The sequence below is a fragment of the Drosophila montana genome, unplaced genomic scaffold (assembly GCF_035044405.1).
Source record: "Drosophila montana isolate Dmon_TW-CO22-7 unplaced genomic scaffold, ASM3504440v1 contig_203_1, whole genome shotgun sequence".
NCBI classification, from domain to species: Eukaryota; Metazoa; Arthropoda; class Insecta; order Diptera; family Drosophilidae; genus Drosophila; species Drosophila montana.
In genome coordinates this window covers 97,184-115,510 of record NW_026996956.1, presented here as the reverse complement: position 1 = coordinate 115,510, position 18,327 = coordinate 97,184, and the positions used below count along the sequence as shown (strand labels likewise).

General features: G+C 39.0%; 3 protein-coding genes across 4 annotated transcripts in view; 1 reads left to right on the top strand and 2 right to left on the bottom strand.

Moving 5' to 3' along the window:
* Positions 1–11,337, bottom strand: part of gish (casein kinase I gish) — a 43,316-nt gene extending 31,979 nt beyond the window's left edge. Inside the window, exons 1-2 of the mRNA XM_064679689.1 lie at positions 11,020–11,337; positions 9,514–10,190 (exon numbers count right to left, since the gene is read on the bottom strand). The gene's annotated coding sequence lies outside the window, so the exon portion shown is untranslated. The remainder of the gene's footprint in view (positions 1–9,513; positions 10,191–11,019) is intronic.
* Positions 11,338–12,364: 1,027 nt separating this feature from the next.
* On the top strand, positions 12,365–17,103 carry Mat89Ba (nucleolar protein 6 Mat89Ba). 2 transcript variants are annotated; one of them, XM_064679623.1, is made up of 6 exons: positions 12,365–12,524; positions 12,585–13,960; positions 14,676–14,786; positions 14,848–16,088; positions 16,146–16,549; positions 16,622–17,103. In XM_064679623.1, exons 1-6 carry the CDS (start codon positions 12,492–12,494, stop codon positions 17,015–17,017), a joined length of 3,561 nt encoding a protein of 1,186 aa, XP_064535693.1. In that variant the 5' UTR covers positions 12,365–12,491; the 3' UTR covers positions 17,018–17,103. The 2 variants fall into 2 exon arrangements, with proteins under 2 accessions (XP_064535693.1, XP_064535694.1); XM_064679624.1 differs by having other exon boundaries at positions 12,423–12,524; positions 12,591–13,960.
* On the bottom strand, positions 17,003–18,236 carry Mst89B. Its single transcript, XM_064679628.1, has 2 exons — positions 18,066–18,236; positions 17,003–17,999 (listed from the first exon to the last, which is right to left on the bottom strand). Exons 1-2 carry the CDS (start codon positions 18,130–18,132, stop codon positions 17,101–17,103), a joined length of 966 nt encoding a protein of 321 aa, XP_064535698.1. The 5' UTR covers positions 18,133–18,236; the 3' UTR covers positions 17,003–17,100.
* Between the last annotated feature and the right edge of the window lie 91 nt (positions 18,237–18,327).

The following is an 18,327-nucleotide window of genomic DNA, read 5'->3' as shown; positions in this document are numbered from 1 at the left end:
CGCTATTCCAGTAACAAAAACCACTAGAATATTTAGTGTAGCATAGTGTGGGCTAGGCAATGGCAGGATTACCACCTGTCCCACACAGACCGCAGCAGAAGGCCAAAATTGTTTGCGGCAACAGGAAAGTGGCTACAATAATCAGGCTGAAATGCTGATGAAAGCTTCACGAAAGGCAGTCAGGGGATGACAGGCAAACCAACAGTGAGTAGTAGCTGTGGCACATAAAAACAAGGACAAATTGCGGATTTAGAAAAAAGAATGTGAATGTAAAAGCGTATACGCAAAGAAATAAAAAGCAAAGCACGCGACTTCAAGTGCAAACGAGCGGCGGAACGATGGAACGGCGAAACGTTGGCACAATGAAACGACAAACGGACCAAGTGACCCATCAAACATTATGCGCCAATGACGTCATTAAGCTGTTGGCGGCTGTCAATGTCGTTGTCGTGCTCTCTCTGTTCAAATGTGTGTTCACGTATTATGTGTGGGTGCATAAAATATTGATGTTTCTCTGAATATAAGAAAAAGATTATGCTGCTCACGATGTACAAGAAAGATAGAGGGAGATAGAGAGAGAGAGAGAGAGAGAGAGAGATAGAGAGGAAAAGAAAGTGAAGGAGGACGATGAGATACAAGTGCAGCACTCCAAGAGCGATGTCCGTGTTGCAATCGCTGAAAATTTAATAGTGTGCATAAAACGGAAATCAATTGTTGATAAGTGTAAACGACGATTGGGCGGTGGGTGGTTAGCTAGTGTGCGTATGTGTGTGTATGTATGTACCTATCTACGAATTGGCGTCTCTTTCTATTACAAAACACCTTGGAATTATGTGTGATGAAAGGAGCTTTCGGGAGTGGGAAGCAGTTGAAAGCTTTCGAGTTGCGAGAATGTATAAAAGTAATGTGCTCATCAATAGACAGCAAGAGCATCAACCACGACGTCAGAAGAAGAATACGAACAGCCAATAGTGTGAAATTTTCATCTAATTAAATTAGATGCCAGTCATGCTTGAAGCCAAAAGCTCAACAAGTGCGAGCAGGACAGAGACGATAAGAGAAAAGGCTGCATAGTAAAATGCCTGTCAAACAAATCGATGAGATTTAACGACCAGCCAGCAAAACAGTAGCTCTCACACACACTCGCACATGCATGTGGGCATCTGCCTACAGCTGTGAGCTGTGTGCTTAGGCGCAGAGAGATTATAAATTACATCCAGATAAAGCTAGGTTTGAAGTGCACTCAGCTTAATAAGCTTCTGCCCTCAAACTGAAATTGTAAACATCCAATCTGAGATTTCAACGGTGTTCTTTACATCGGCCCAAGTAACTTATATTTATTTTGCTAAGAACACAATTTGTAAATCGTAAATAAAAAATATTTTCAACTTATTATTTTTTAAATTGTAACAAATCAAGTAAACGTATATAAAAATTAACAATTTACGATGGATTTGAGCCAGGGCCCTTGTACTTGTTAGTTGGACGCTACGCAGGCTCTTGGCCTCGCGTTTGAAAAGCACAATTATATGGCTAAGCTATTTTTTTTGTCAGGTCGAATTTTCTAAAACTCCGTCGTAGTGCTCGCCCTCGACCCAGAAGAAAGCACCAGTTAAAATTTCTGTTCCAGTCAGTCAGGAAAAACTCTTCGATATATATTAAATAATAACACTAATGTAGTATTTATTTATAAGGAAAACAAATTAGAAAAATTACCAGAATTAGATTTGTTTTGTCACTAATTCAAATGCCACTGAAGCCTGTGTTTTTTGATAATATATGTATGTATATATCTCTATATATAAAACTGTTTGTCCTGACTGACTGACTGACTGACTGACTGATTGGTGATCAACGCACAGCCCAAACCGTAAGAGCTAGGAAGCTGAAATTTTCACTGTAGTTACCTTATGTGATGTAGGTGCACGTTAAGACGGGGTTTCGGGAAATTCCACCCGCAAGTGTGGAAAAATCGCGAAAAACGTTTGTATGTAACTTTTTTGTTTACCATCCGATCGGCCTCAAATTTATTTTCAAAGGTCTTTGTTCAAATTCATTTGAGGGGTGTTTCGCACTTTTTGGAAAATGCAACCCTCCTTGGTGGAAATGGGGGTCAAAAATTTGGTGGGTGACGTTTCGCCCTCAAATTTATTACCAAGTATCTATGTGAAAATTCATTTGAGACGTGTTTTTCACTTTCGCAGAATTCAAACTTCTTCGGGGGGAATGCGATTCAAAGATTTTTTGGGCGAAGTTTTAAGTTGTGTCCGATTTGCTTCAAACTTATTTTCAAAGCTCTACATAAGAACTTAATAAATACGTATTTCAGCGATTTGGGAAATTCCACCCGCAAGAGTGGTAAAATCGCGAAAAACGTTTGTATGAAAGTTTTTTGTTAACGATCCGATCGGCCTCAAACTTATTTTCAAAGATCTTTGTTCAAATTTATTTGAGGGGTGTTTCACACTTTTCGTAAAATCCGTTCCTCCTTGGTGGAAATGGAGGTCAAAGATTTGGTGGGTGACGTTTCGCGCTCAAATTCGTTTCCAAAGATCTATAAGAAAAATCATTTGAGACGTGGTTCACAGAATCCAAACTTCTATCGGGGGAATGCGATTTAAAGATTTTTTGGGCGAAGTTTTAAGTTGTGTCCGATTTGCTTTAAGCTTATTTTCAAAGCTCTCCATAAGAACTTAATGAATACGTATTTCAGCGAATTCGGAAATTCCACCCGTTACAGTAGTAAATTGGCGGAAAACGGTTGTATGAAAGATTTTTGTTTACCATCCGATCGGCCCCAAACTCCATTTTCATTTGGTGGATGACGTTTTGTGTTCAAATTTATTTCCAAAGATCTATAAGAAAAATCATTTGAGACGTGTTTCACATTTTTCCCAAAATCTAAACTCCTTCGGTGGAAAATGCATTTCAAAGTTTTTTTGGTGAATTTTAAGTTATTTTGATTCCCGTCCGATCAGTTTCAAAATCATTTTCAAAGCTTTTAAAAAACATTGATTTTATAACATAAGTGCCACGGGCAAGGCCGGGTTATACCCGCTAGTGTATATATATTATCTTAGTTTCAAAAATTGTAAGTCCAACAGAGTTGAGCAAGAGTATCTAGTCCTCAACACGCACATGTTGGGTAGGCTAAAATAAAGTTGACATTTCCATGAACTTTTTACCCACAAGTAGTCCCAGCAGCCCCAACAGCCAACTGAATCCTTTACAGTGATAAGTGATAAGCACACTTCACTGTGAATGGCAAGCGGCAAATGGCAGCGTCAAGTGACTGACAGATATAAGCTGTTCATTAGTGACAGCTGCTTGAGGACGTCCAGAGGCGATGACAGGCAGCCAGTGTTGATTAACAGTTGTGTGAGCGAACTGTGTACATGCATATATCTATAATATATATGTATGAATGCATGTATTTTGAAGCAGACCGTCAATGCTTGTGCTCACCAGAGTATAAAGGGCATCGACTGAGATTCCCCATGAGTAATGCATATCACAAAATAGACATAAGAGTCAAAGATGGCAATAAAACCACTGTTCCTGATATCTGGAAATAATCTTTATAGCTTTGGATCATTCATAAACGATGACTAACTCGAGAATTACATTCCTAGCAAACACGATCCCTACTAGACTAACACATAATTATATACCCCTACCACTTCAATTTTATTCAATTAACTATGCCATGTAGTCTTTGCTCAGAGTCTTTTCTTCCTCCAATAAAGCCACGTATTCTCAACTATTTAGCAAGTAGATAGTAGGTAGTCTTAATAGATATTCGTTCTGTACTTCGCAACTCGTGTCGTACGTTACACGACTGCGCCCCACGGTCGGTTGGGCGGGAGGTGGAATGCAGTGCATTGCATGGGTGATTCGCGCGAAGAAGAAAAAAAATAAAATAAAAAAATAAATAAATAAAATATATAAAATATAAAATATAAAAATTTTTTTTAAATACCAAGCAGTTTTTATTCTTTTTGATAGACTGTTAGAAAAAAATGTGCAGATGCAAATAAGGCTACGCAGAAATTTCAAAAGGATAGCTTAAATGAAAATTCTATAGAAAGAAAACCTTTCATTTATAAAAAGATTTTTTGCAAACATAGGTGTATAACAAATTGATAAGTAATTACCATTCATGTTTATATTTTTAGCTTAAACATTCGGATTTCAAAATAATGCATTGCAAATATCGAATTGAAGTTCTAAAAAAGGTATTCAAGCAATTACTACATATCGAGAAGAGGTCTCATTCAAATTTGCGCGTAACACATTTATTTGCTCATAATGATTTCCAGATTTTTAAATATTATGTTCTTTCTGCTTGGCGGCAGTCTCTGACACTTATGCATTTATAGTTGAAGTCTCTCAACTTGTAGCTACTTCTCGCAGCAATTCTCTTTCGCCTGCGCTAAAGAACTCAAGTGCAAAGCAAACGTCAAGTACTTTTGAAAAGTTTGAAAGGCCCCATTTGGCTCCCACTGCCGCTCTATTTATCTTGGACTGCATCGTCATCTTTATCATCGTCTGGCATTACAGCCACGACGTCGACATAGACATATATACATAGACTTTCAGTCATTAGAAGCGCTAAAAGTTTGGTCAAATTTTCAGTTTTCAGTTTCACAGTTCTCACTTCTCGGTGCGCAGTTTGACTTGCAACCGCATCAAATAATTCACTGGCCGAAAGGCACTCGCGACGCGTCTGCGAGAGGCGACGGCCAAAGTTGAGTTCAAGAACAATTTCAGTCATTTTTAATCAGCAAAGCGTCCCAGACGACAGGAGAGCATTGAGTTGAGTCTTTTGAATAAATCATCTTTCGTATTTCTCTTCGAGCCGTGATCTTAATTATTAGCAGCAGCCGCAACTGGTTTTATTTTGACATCAATTATGATTTCTCTTTTAAATGAAGCTGTAATTTTTTTGTTTCTAGGCAGGTTTTTCGAAAACAAAATAAGCATACATTTAATTTCAATTAATTAATTACGCTTGTGTTTGGCTCCAACAGCCACAACCCACAGATATTCGAGTGCTATCTCCTAGGTTCTCTCTCCATTTTTCTCTTGCTCTCTTTCTATCTCGCCTTTTCTTCATAATTGAGGTCAAACGTTCCACATATCAGCGACTCTGTGAAGGGCTCAATAACCCCAATCTCAAGTCCCCGAACTGCTTCTCGGGGCTTGCGCGGTAATTAAAACATTTGTATATGCAATATGCATTTCATAAAGTTTTTATCGAAGGTTAAATCACTGCTCACACTTTCAATATTTAATCAAATTATTATAAACACCACGATAGACTCTAGGGGTAAGGGCAATATAGAAGCCGCAATGTGTACACAGATGATGCAATTGTTTGCTTGGTGGGTCTCATACGTTTTTGTTTTCAAGTTTGTTCTTTACAATGTAACAGATGTTCGTATAGTATTAAATATACATAATTACTTTGTACTAAATAAAGATAATATCTTTAAGCGCCTAATTCTTCTGTTTTGAATTAAATGCATTTAAATTATTAATATATCTTTTCGTATCTATTAACTTAGGTTTCTTACATTTTCAATCGAACAAATAAATTTAATTTACATTCAATTTGTTATATATTTTTACTTGTCGAAATTAGTTGTTTTTTATTAATCAAGGTATTAATTATAATTAGGTTTATCTGTTCTTAAGTCAGCTAATCCGGTTCGGTTCATGGAGATTCCGGGTTCAAACAGGTTTGCAGACTTGATTAAAACATCAGCGTGTGAAATAACTTTTTCCCCTTACTGACTTAGCTTTTTTTTGTTCACAAACACACGAATTCTTGAATTGGTGCAAGACTCATGAATAGCTTTCGGCCAGAAAATATACAATTAATTTTTATTTTTGCCACTTGAAGCCATAAAGTTACACGAGTAATTATTCCCCAAGGCCTTATTGTTCTCGCTAACTTATTAGTCCCCGTGAGCCAAATATACTAAAAACGAAAATATGGTTCTAGTCGATGGCAAAGGGAAAGCCCCTTAACAAGAAACTGTATTCTATGTACATTCGGGCATATCTAAGTACCAAAATGCAGACAACAAACACGGTCTACGGATTAAAAATAATAGGAATAATAATAATAATAACAAGGATGAAACAACTATAAAAAAACGGGCATACAACTAAGTCAACAGCAACCTAGAAATGTCAATAGACCCGGCACAAGGTAACACAAATAACAACAACTACACTTTGCTCGAATACGGGCGGAGAGGGAGACGGAGGCGGGGACAGAGCCGGATACAGGAGGCGGGGCCGATATCTGAAATAAGTATGTATGTATGTGCGAGTGTGCTTGCATTTAGCTTTCCACTTCCTGAGAAGAAGCGCAGGCATCCACCATAGATTGCAAAGGCGTTCGTTTAACCCTCAAGCGAGTGTCTGCCAAGGAATCGCATTACAAAATTGGTCGAAAAGCACCAAACGGTGGCGTAAAGAGAATCAAATAAAACAAAAAGTTTAAATATATATGCTATTTGCTAAAAATAAAATGTTAGAGAAACCAAATAACAGTTTTTCTCTTGGCAATCGATGAAAGCCGCTAAGCGAGTAAATAGGAAATCCGAAAGAGAGCAACGATTGTGTTTCGAAACATTGCGTAGCTACATTTATATTCATACTTCTACTTATATACCCATGAAAATATATTGTAGAAGAGTATTCAGCGAATACAGGTGGCATCAGAAAAGTTTTCTCAATGGCCAAAGTGACGGGTATTGCATTCAATTCACCGCATACATTTATGTACCTATCCAAGACTAGGACGTCACTAGTTGCTTCCCACACAAGTTTTCTTTTATTATTAACAGTAGCAAATTTACTGACTAGTAAATACTCTATACTCGGCGCCGAGCTAGAAGCTTAGGTATTTATTGTCCGCTCTTCACACAATCTTTCGGGCTTTAATATGGCATACAATATAATGCAAATGCCAAATCGCAATCTTATATTAGTTTTTATGAAAAGTTATCGATGATATAAAACAAACTATCTGCGGGGGCTAGAGGTGAACCTACGTTCTAAATATGCTACTAGCTCTCAGAAAGCGACGCAAGGACGAATAAAAGATCACTGGATCGACTGGAAAATGCCTCCTTCTACCTCTGACAAACCTTTGCACAAAACTAAAATGCACTTGACGTGTTCATTGGGCATTGCAACTGTGAAAGATCAACAGAATGAACAGCCGCTAGCGTTGCAACTCTGCACAATCAGCTGTTGTTTGTTTACATTTTGACAGCTTTGGTTTAAATAATTGTAGACTTGGTAATTTTGGTAAGTTGCGATTTAAACATAACCTCATGAAAATAAGTGCAAACGAAACTATTCGTTAAATTGAACTTCTTGAAGGTGAATATATAACACATCGTGTGAATTAGATGCACATGTTTTCGTATCTGTAGATGAATCTCGCCAAGCCACAAAGCAGATATTGCTGCCACTTTAGCACGAAAATATACCAAGAAATCGAAACAACTAAATATCGATTGAAATAATCAAATAGTTATCGTGTCGCTTTACATCTTTAGTATTGCAGCTTTTTGATGCATTGTAGCAGGGATCTCAGGGGGATCTAACAGTGTTCAGTGTTGGTGGGGTCCTTGCAAACTAGTTAATTTATAAAAGCCCAGCTAGTTAACCATTTTCAATGGGTCTGGGGTATACAAATGTTTTAATTTAGGAAGTGCAAGTGCAAAGTGCAAGTAGTACCGATTATATAGTCAAAACTTGTTTTAGCTTTTGTTTATTTTTACCTATTCATTAGTATTTGCAATTAATTTGTGTGATATGTCTAGCTATTGTAAATTAAACGTGCGCATATGAGATATTTGTTCGTTAAGCAAACAGAATTTCTTAATGGAGAAAGAAAACTTTGGAACAAAGAATTATAAACAAATAAACAGCATTTTGAATTAATTTGATGACTACGTGTACAACTGCTTCATATTTAAACATATTCAAATAATTACATTTTAATGGAGCTGACCGTATTTTAAATCGACCTCAAATGTTTTTATATATATCTCTCTTAATATCTGGCAAGGAAGCAAGACTTTTGAGTCTAAGTATAATTAAATAAGAAATCAATAGTTATTGAAAAGTTGTGAGAAATCTGAGAAAAATTATTAATAATAAATAGGTTTGCAATTGTTTATGCGGAATAAAAAATTTATATATCCGGCTGAAGATTTGAATTGAATTCAGATTTAAAATTTTAATATTTTATTCTTTAAGTTTCCGTGTTTGCTTAAACATGTCGAAAACAGATTACAACATTATTGTACTCTTATGGGCACTACCGCATTAAATTTTGAATAAAAAGTTCCACGCAACTAACGCTTTCAGTAAAAAAAAAATTTGCAATGTTTAACGTTCAGTAATCAAATAAAGGGTAATTCATTTTCGGGGTCCAAAAGATGTTTCTTTTTGAATTATCTAATCGCCAAACATTTTAATTTATTTGCAACATTTTTGAGCAACAGCCTGATAACAACTGCGTATAAAAATACGGACGTATATAAATCATTATAATGAACTTTTTTCGCGTTACCTTAAGTAAAGCGAAAAAAATGAGATAACAAACAAGAGTTTGAATATATTGCTCATGATCGCACTAGTGCAATGTTCTTCAATTATTTATCAATAACAACCCTGAGCAAAGAGCAGAAATCGATTACAGTTTTTCTTTTATGTCAAGTTTGTCCCATGCACCAACCAACTCAACCAATGAATTCTTAGGAATACCTGAGAATACAATGTATAACTGGACTACCTTGAATAAATGGATGGGATTTGGGGATTGGGGAATTGGGCGTGTTGGCTGCGATTGGTTTTTTTTGAGAAAGAATTATTTTTGGTTTGAATGTTGTGTCAAAACGAAATGAATAAATATGAAATGAACAAATGGCAAATGGCAAATCTACGCACGATTTTCGAAGTTTTAAAGCAGTATGGAGTTTAAGGAGCTTTGCATACCACTGACGCAGTATCCTAACAACCACGTTTAGCCAACGGTGAACGAAAGCAAATCTGCTGTCGGAGGGTATTCGCTGGTTATACTCATATAGCTGATATATAGAATGGTTTGGATGAAATGAATTTGGTGCAACACTCACCTTGTTTGCCGTTCGCGTCGCTGCATATTGTTGTTCTGGTTATTGTAGCTGATACTGCTGAGAGAGAAATATTCGGCACGTTCCCTTGAATTTTGACTGAAAAACGCAATCACTTTCCACAGAATTTTGAAAGATAATAAATGAAACTAATAGCAACGGCTATCGATTGTTGATAAGATTGATCCAAAACGTTGTTGAAATGCGAAATTGTGGCTCAAAATATTTGGTTCAAACTGTTGAATGTGTGGACTTTATTTTCTGGTTTGTTGTTGCTGCTGCTTTTGTTGTGCGTGGACACACATGCAGTGGCACACACACACACACACACACACACACGCACACTCACTTAACGTCCACGCATGTCGCGCATGCGTCCAATGCATACGGCAAGCAGCTTCCACTGTTGCGCTTCTCCTCTTTCGACCAAAGTTCGCAACTGCCCTACTGTTGCTCTGTTGTTCTTCTGTTAGCTTACAGTTGTTGTTTCTGTTATATTGTTTGTTGCTGTGGCCTCAGTGCTGCTGTCGCTTGACATTTAAGTATTCAATTTGAGCATTTCCTTGGTGATTTGTTAAATTTTGTTGGCTATTATTGAATGCAGTTGTATTATGTTTATTGTTTGTCTTAGTTTGTGTGCTTGTTTGTCTGTCCGGTGTGTCGAAATATCTTTGTTATTGTTGTTCTTGTTGGATGAAGAAAGGCAGTTACGTTCTATGTAGTACTAGGTAAACAAATAATTTTGGCTAACAATTTAACAAACACACTTTTGCACATTTTTCCCCACAAATTTCTAACAATTTTTATAAAGTTTGGTTGACGTATTCCGCTAATGTTACGCCAACGACAAAAAAAGAACAATAGTTATTTGCTTTTTTTTTTCTTGTCGTCAAATTGAATTTAACCGGTCATCAGCTGACATTAGCGCGCGCAATGAAAATAGGTTTAATTGTCGTTGTGTCGGCGTGCAAGTGCAGTTGTATTTACACCTTATGGTCGACCCTGCGTTTTGCATGGCAAAACAAGCTGTAAATGTAAAAAAAAAATAAACAAAAAAAAACAAACATTGCATTAGTTTTGAGTTACCAGCACATATCCCTAACATCGAAAAAATCGAATCGTTCTTAAATTCGTTTTATAAAAATACTAATTTCGATTTTTTTCTAACCAATATATTACTTTATATTTATTAACTAAAGAAACTTAAATATTGCGAAAATGCTTTTAATATAACTACAAACAGTATTTTTCGGTATATTTGCTTGATTTGAAACGGTCACACTAAAGCCGAAAGGGCCTGTCTCATACATTTGACCATTGATTTTCATGAAACCATGGATGCGCACAAATAATATAGAAGTTATTTGTAAATTGTTTAAGCAATATTGCAAGCAGTTAGTCCAACAATTTACGCACTATGCCTGTGAGACTTTTACAAAGATTCACCATGTGGTAACCACACGACACAGCAGCAGCCACCGACTTTGCTGTCGTAATGTGAAGGAAGGCACTCAAAATTAGGCCAATTAGTGCGTATACTTCTTGCCCGTACATAGATATATTGAGGGTCAGCACAAAAATAGTTCATGTGCGTTTTTTATAGTCAAGATCAAACTAAAAACTGTGTTTGTACGTGATTTTTTATTTTATTGCTCTTTTAATGCTTTCGGCACGCAAAAGCTTCTTTTCAGCGACCGCAAGACTACAGGGTGCACAACTGCTGTTTGAATTTTGCCATATTTCTTTACACTGCCAACGCGTCATTTAATAAATGTCGCCCCTGATTTTTGAAATGGAACTTGAACTGTAATTTACTGTTAGTTTTGGTTTTTAATTTGGTTATTTTTTGTTGTACCTGTCGACAATTTTGCACACACATTCCTCACCTACGCCTCATTTTTCATTGCTCACTTACACACACGCGCGCACAGACACAGTTACACACACACTAGCGCTTGGCCAATTTCTTCAGTTGGGAGGTGTATCCATGCGATTAGACACTTATTATTTTGCGGCGTGCTTTTGCTGGTTTTTGTGTTTGCTTCTTATGTAAAAACTTCGGCAAACAATTTTTCAATATTTAAGCGATTCGCCATTAAAATGTTTTGCAAAGCTAAACGTACGGAAGAGAGCACGAGAAAAATGGAGCGACTTTTCCCCTGCCTTGCAAACACACACACGCACAAATTGAACACTGCGTCATAATGTGGCCGTACCTAAATAATACAGAAATACAATCCAGCTCGCAAAAGATTCAAAATTAAAATATATACTAAATATACCAATGTACAAAATAATTAGCCGGTACTTTATTTTACACGGGGAAAAACGCCTAAAACAATATGCTAACGCTTGATAAACAAGCTTAAACACTATTGATTCGTTTCAAAATTTATTTTCTTCTTACATACTATCACGGTGCAATTTATGGAGTTTTGTTTTAGGCAACATCTGTACATATGCATATGTTTGCGCCATACACTCACGCAACCAGCAGCGAATGCCACTAAAGGTATTTACCACTTATATTCTAATTTTAGCTGATCTACACAATTATACAAAATAGCATAAGCAATTATTTATTGAAAGAAACAAATTCTATATACAAGTACAAAAAGTCTGCAATGTACTACTCCTCACCAGTGTGACCGAATTTACTAGTTTTTTATTCGTGTTGTTCGGGAGCTATCGATGAGACAGTTCAGCAGTTTTCTACCGCTTTCGAATATATTCGATTTCTGACTTTTTTTTTTTTAATATTTACTACATTGTTATCAATCAAAATTTTCACCGTAATGAAATCTACTTTTAAGAACAGTTAAAAGCATATCGTTCGATAGCTCAACAAATTTTATTCCTTTCTACAGTCAAGACGTGAAGAATTATCATTGTTCAGTTAAAAAAGTCAAATAAAAAAATACATTTTTTACTATTTCGTTCTTAACATAAAAAAATGCTATAGCGGCAATTCTTCGGAACGGGGCATGTGCTAATATTTTTTCATTTGTAATTATATGGGCATCCTAATTAATTTTATTGTATGAGGAGGAGCTTAATGTTTGTATATCACGTAAGCGCAGTACGTATTGTCGATAGATCTATGTAATTAATGCTTCAGTTTCAAATAAAAAGATCTTGAAAGATCCCTGAAGCTATCAATATATTTTAAATGGGGCGAAAAATACCGAAATGCACTTATTAATCGATAAGTTGTTGTAATAAAAAAGCGCCAATTTTGGCCGTATTATTAAAACCAAAACCAAGTAGCACGTGCAATTGTTTGGCACGCTATTGCTTTTTATTTTTGGTTTAGTGTGGCTGAATAAAATGGGACGAATTAAAGAAAAAGAATCTAAGGCAGTAAGTTTAGAATATTTAAGCACAAATATATATTAACAGCAACTTTAAAATCGATCCCAGTTACAGCCTTCCCTTTCGAAATCACACACCGACTACGAATATGCAGCTACTGCTGCCACCAGTAGCGATGATGGCTTTGATGAACCAAACCGAGTCACAGCGCATAAACGTAAAGTGCCGCTGGCCAATGGCGAAGCGAAAAAGAAAAAATTCAAGCACGCAGAGTCGAACGTTAAACCACCGACATTGGAAGAAATCAAGGAGATTCGCGATACACGCAACCTCTTTCATTCAAATTTGTTCAAGCTACAGGTGAAGGAGATGCTGGAGGAGCTCCAACTCAAGCCCAAATACAGCAGTTACATTGAAACATGGATAGAGACGTTTACGATTGCTGTGCAGGAATTAAAAGACGGATTGCTAGACACCTGCCAATTGGAGGTGCCACTGCATCTGCACAAAAAATCTTTTAATTTTCAATTCTTGACACCAACGTCGGAGCCAAAGCTGATTGGCGCTGCGGCCACGGGCACATTGCTGGGCCCCAAGATTGTGGTAGATGTGGCGCTGGAAATGCCCGCTGCATGCTTCCAGCAGGACGATTATCGCAATTTAATTTACGATCAAAAGCGTGCGCTCTATCTGGCCACGGTGGCAAGCAAAATAAAGCAACAACCAGCCTTTAAAGCAGATCAGTTCGCCTACAACTACCATGCAAATAATCCGCTAAAACCAGTGCTGGAATTGACGCCTGCCGCTAAGTTGGGCAAATATTTGTTGTTTCGCGTGTATATTACAGCACAGAAGGAGATCTTTAAGTTGAGTCGCTTTTTACCATGGATTAACAACATTCGGCCCTCCGTCTTCGGAGATAAGTGGGATGAAGCGGAAACGTTACCCGCTACTCAGCACTACAATGCCAATGTGCTGTTCGATCTGACGCTTTTTGAGAATCAAAAGCTGTTACTTAGCACGTTCACTGGACGCCGTAACTTTCAGGAGGGTTTGCTGCTGCTTAAAGTATGGCTGCACCAACGCCAGCTTGATGTTGGCTTCAGCGGCTTTAGTGCACACATTCTTGCCGCGTACATTGCTTATCTAAAACAGCAGCGTTTGCTTCACCAGTCAAGCAGCAGCTATCAGGTTGCCCGCACCGTATGGAATCAGCTAGCTAACAGTGATTGGACACAAGGCATAACTCTATCACAACATCAACCGTACCAGCTAAGCACCCTGGCCGGCTACTATGATGTTTGCTTCATGGATGTAACCGGCTATTACAATCTGTGCGCAAATCTGCCCCTTGCGGTCTACAAAGCCGTTTGTGCGGAGGCAAAGTTGGCCGTCGAATTGCTAAATGATGTAAAAGTCAATAGTTTTTCGCACATTTTCATGCAAACATCACCGCTCTACACCCGCATGGATAACATACTCAAGTGAGTGGCGCAGTTGCGCAATGGCTGAAAATTTATCAAAATATTTTATTTTATAAATGGTCTTCCCTGATCTGAGCTGTGTTTCTATATATATATATATATATATATATATATATACCCATCCACAGGGATATATATATATATTTATATAAAGGAAGCTATATATAATTGGATACGGCTGAGCTTCCGGACTATATTTAGTAATACAAGTTGGGTGTTTTGTAATATACAAATTATCTCTGTTTATTTTTCTATACCCATCCACAGGGATATCGTATTTATGTCAGAAAACGAGTAAACTACTAGAGACATAAAGTAAAAAGTTTATTCGTAATTGAACCTATGAATCCAAGCAAAAACGCGTGACAAGTTGCCAATATTTCACAAATTATGGATTTATTAAATGAAAATCATGTTTACTAATTTCGTATTTTTATATGAGCCTAAAAAATGTCTTCGAAAAGACTGATAGACTTCTATATCATATAGCTCACATCGTTTGTAAATCGTAATTGTACGAAAAGTTTGATATACGTATTCCGTTTTCACGTTTGTATTTTCATAATCTATTGAGATCTGTTAGGTTGGTCTAGAAAAACGACAGTAGAAGCGGAATTTATTTATGAAAACTAAAAAGTTAAAAAAATTGCACTCTTAAATCTAAGAAATAATATAATCAGAAAATGTTTAATCTCTATTTCTACTTTCGGCACAGAATCACTAATCCAGCCAGCGTGGATCAGCTACTTCAGTTACATATTCAGCCGCATATCAAATACGATTATGCCAACTATGCCCACCCGCAGTTGCTTAAATTGCTAACAGAGTAAGTTGCTTCTAGGAGCTGTTTAAAATGAGAATTATTGCCTAAACTTATTCCTGTATAGCTTACTACAGAAGGGTCTGGGACAACGCGTACACGCCATTCTCCCACTTGAAGTACCGTGTAGTCCCTGGACCGTGGACACCAAGGCGCCAGTCATTGGACGCTCCCTGACGCTAGGCCTCATACTCGATCCGGAGCATGCACACGAAGTGCTGGATAAGGGACCAGCAACTAATGAAGATGCGAATGGTGCCGCGGAATTTCGCAAATTTTGGGGTAATAAATCCAATTTGCGTCGCTTTCAGGATGGCAGCATAACGGAGGCTGTCGTGTGGGCTACTGCAACAGACCCGCCCAGCCAAAAGCGCTTGATAGCGCGCCAGATAGTCTTGTATTTGCTAGAGCATCAGCTTCAGCTGGAGCCCAGTGAAGTGCAGTACATTGCCGGTAACCTTGATGTTGTATACTCCTTAACGCCTTCCTTCAAAGTGGGCAAGCTGCAAACCAAACTGAAAATTCAGCAGGAAACTGACGCCGAGGCACTCACGCCACACGTCATCCACTGCTACGATGCGCTGGCACGCCAACTGCACAGTCTTGAGGAGCTGCCGCTCGACATTGTGTCAATATCTGGGATTTCACCCGTTTTTCGCTATTGTGAGCCACAGCCATTGCTGCCACAGGCACGTTTGGTAGCAGATCGCATCCATACCGGTCAAGTGCTGCGTGTGATCATTCAGTTGGGACCGAGTGGCAAGTGGCCAAGTGACCTGGGCGCACTGCGGAGCCTAAAGACCGCCTTTCTAATACAAATTGGGCAGCAGCTCAAGGAGCAACATCATCTTCACTGGCATCTCTGCAAAGATGGTTTGCTGGTACTTAAACGAGGCTACTGCTTTCTCTTGGAGCTGGCACATAGTAAGGAGCTGGTGCTGTTGAAGCAACAGCAAACAGAACGTGGTGTTACCACCTATGTGGACAATCCAGCTAGTCGCGAACTGGAGCGACGCCACTATATACTGCCTAGAGTCAGTGGTGCACTGCATGCGTTGCATCAATTGCATGGCGCGTTCGGGCCCACAGTGCTTATTGCGAAGCGCTGGCTGGCTTCACAGCTGCTGGACGACGGTCTGTGGCCGTCCATAGCTACGGAGCTGCTTGTGGCGCATCTGTTCCAGCAGCGACAGACGCCACACACTACTGTCTCCCCACAAACTGGTTTCATACGCTTCCTTCAACTGCTCGCCCACAGCGACTGGAGCAGCGAATTGTTTCTGCTTAATTTCAACAACAGCTGGACAGGTCAGTCCCATAAACCTGTGCAATAATCCATATCTGATCTTATTCGCATTTTTGCAGAGCAACAAATTACAGATTTGGAGCACAGCTATCGCAGCGAACGTGACAGCTATCCATCATTGTGTTTGGCCACCGCCTACGATCAGCAGCATGCGGGTCGTTTGTGGACAAGCAATAACAGCCCCAGCAAGCCAGTTCTGGGCCGTGTCACTCTGTTGGCCAGACATGCGCTGCAACTTATCGAGTCGAGCCTGTTGTCTCCTAAGCTGGCATTTGTACGACCCGCGCAACTGTTTATGGCATCCGGCGATGGTTATGATTTGGTCATACAGCTCAAACCGGATCTGCTGTCTAATACGCTCTGCTACGATCTTGGTTCGCCATTTTTGCCTTTCAGTCAACGCAATTTTCGATTGCCGCTAGCGGGCAGTGATCAGCTGGCCAAGATCGTGCAGCAATTGAGGGTGAGAAACATTTTTTAGCTCATACCTACTTTATCATTAGCTGGTTTAATCAACTGATTTTTGATTCCACAGGATGCCTACTCCGAATATGCTGCATTCTTTTACAATCCCCATGGAGGCAAGGAGTTGGCCATTGTGTGGAGGCCCGCCTCTGAATTCGCACCCAAACCTTTCAAGGTCAACGAGCTGCAGGCGTGCGCGCCTTGTTTTGGTGGTAAAGTCCAAGTTGAAAGGGATACATTAGTCGAGGATTTCAAGCTCCTGCTCAAAGACTATTATTTGAGCGTTTGCACACCCGAGCAACTGAAGCGTGAGCAGCGCGAGCACAATAAACCCAAACGTTATTTCAATGGTCAGGGCGAATCAGACCCCGACCAGCCCCAAAAGAAAAAGAAAAAACCGTCGACGATCCCGACTGATGCAAAGAAACGTCTGATGAAAAGTAAATCGATGAACGCTTTGTGTTAGTATGTAATTGCTAGACTCGGAAGAGTTGGGGGTGACGTAAAATACATAGTAGAGATTAAAATGTAAATAAAAGTTTTGATTTGTCATTGCTGTCTTGAATGGTCGACGCTGGCTTCCGAAGACTGCTGCTTCCGATCAAAATGTTCTTGCTGTTCCTCTTTCTTCAATTGCCCTTTTTTCGCCTGCAGCTCTTCGTAAAGCTTATTAGGCACAGTAACGTGCGGTATCAAACATTTGGATTTGCTACGTTGCTGGCGTAAACGTTCAGGCGATGCAAGCCTGACGCGGCGTGATCGTGGTTTTGGTAGAGAATGCCCACAGGCGCATAGCTCCTCCTGCGTATGGCTGCAAGTGTCGGAGCACAAGCTATCACTGGATCGATGTTTTTTAAAAATTTGACTGCGACTCTTTGTTGGGCCCGTCTGGGATGCCCGTGAAGTGGTATGTGGTCTTGTCTCCGTGTTGCTAGCCATTGTTGCTGAATGTGATCTTGGCTCCGTGTTGCAGGCCTGTGATGTAGTATTTGTGCATGTCTGACAACTAAAATTCTTTCTATCTGGAGATCGATGCAGGTTATCATCATTGTTGTGCTTCGGAAGTCCACTGGTTGAGGTTGCGATGCTGTAACATATAGGGTATGGTGAAGAGGATTTGGACTGCTTGGACCAAGACAGTTGCTTAGATACATTCGCGACAATTCGCGGTGGCGTCTTCTCCATATCTATGTCAACGCCAGGGAAAGCAACCTGAGTAGGCTGGTGCTGGCTGTGCGGGAGTAGACCCTGTAGTGCAGAAAACTGCGTTGCTGGCGCGGAACTACTGTTAAAGTGATTACCAAAGGCTTGAGCGTTCCATTGATTGAGAATGGGAGAGATCTGAGCATGGGAACCCAATCGATTGTAACTCAAATGACGTATATCCTCGATACGCCTTATGTCTTGCTGGGTAAGAATGAACATCTCATTGCCCACAATAATGGGAACTTAAAAAAGGGAAGTAGACAGAAATTCAGTTTACCGAAAGAATACATAACAAATGCAAAGCTCACTTTGCACCACGGGCGCTGCCTCCTCGGACACTTGCAGCAGTCTCGTGACTGTAGAATTATTGTCCATTCTTTGATTTAAAAATTTTGTGTTAAATACAAAGAGACAGGAATTTTGTATTATATTCTGTTTTTAAAATTATTTACTTTTAATTTCTAACTAACTACATATGTGTACATAAAATAAAAAGAGTGCTTTGAATGGAAAACACACATTTTTCAATGGGAGGGAGAAAATCATTCTTAGTAGATAACTTAAGAATCT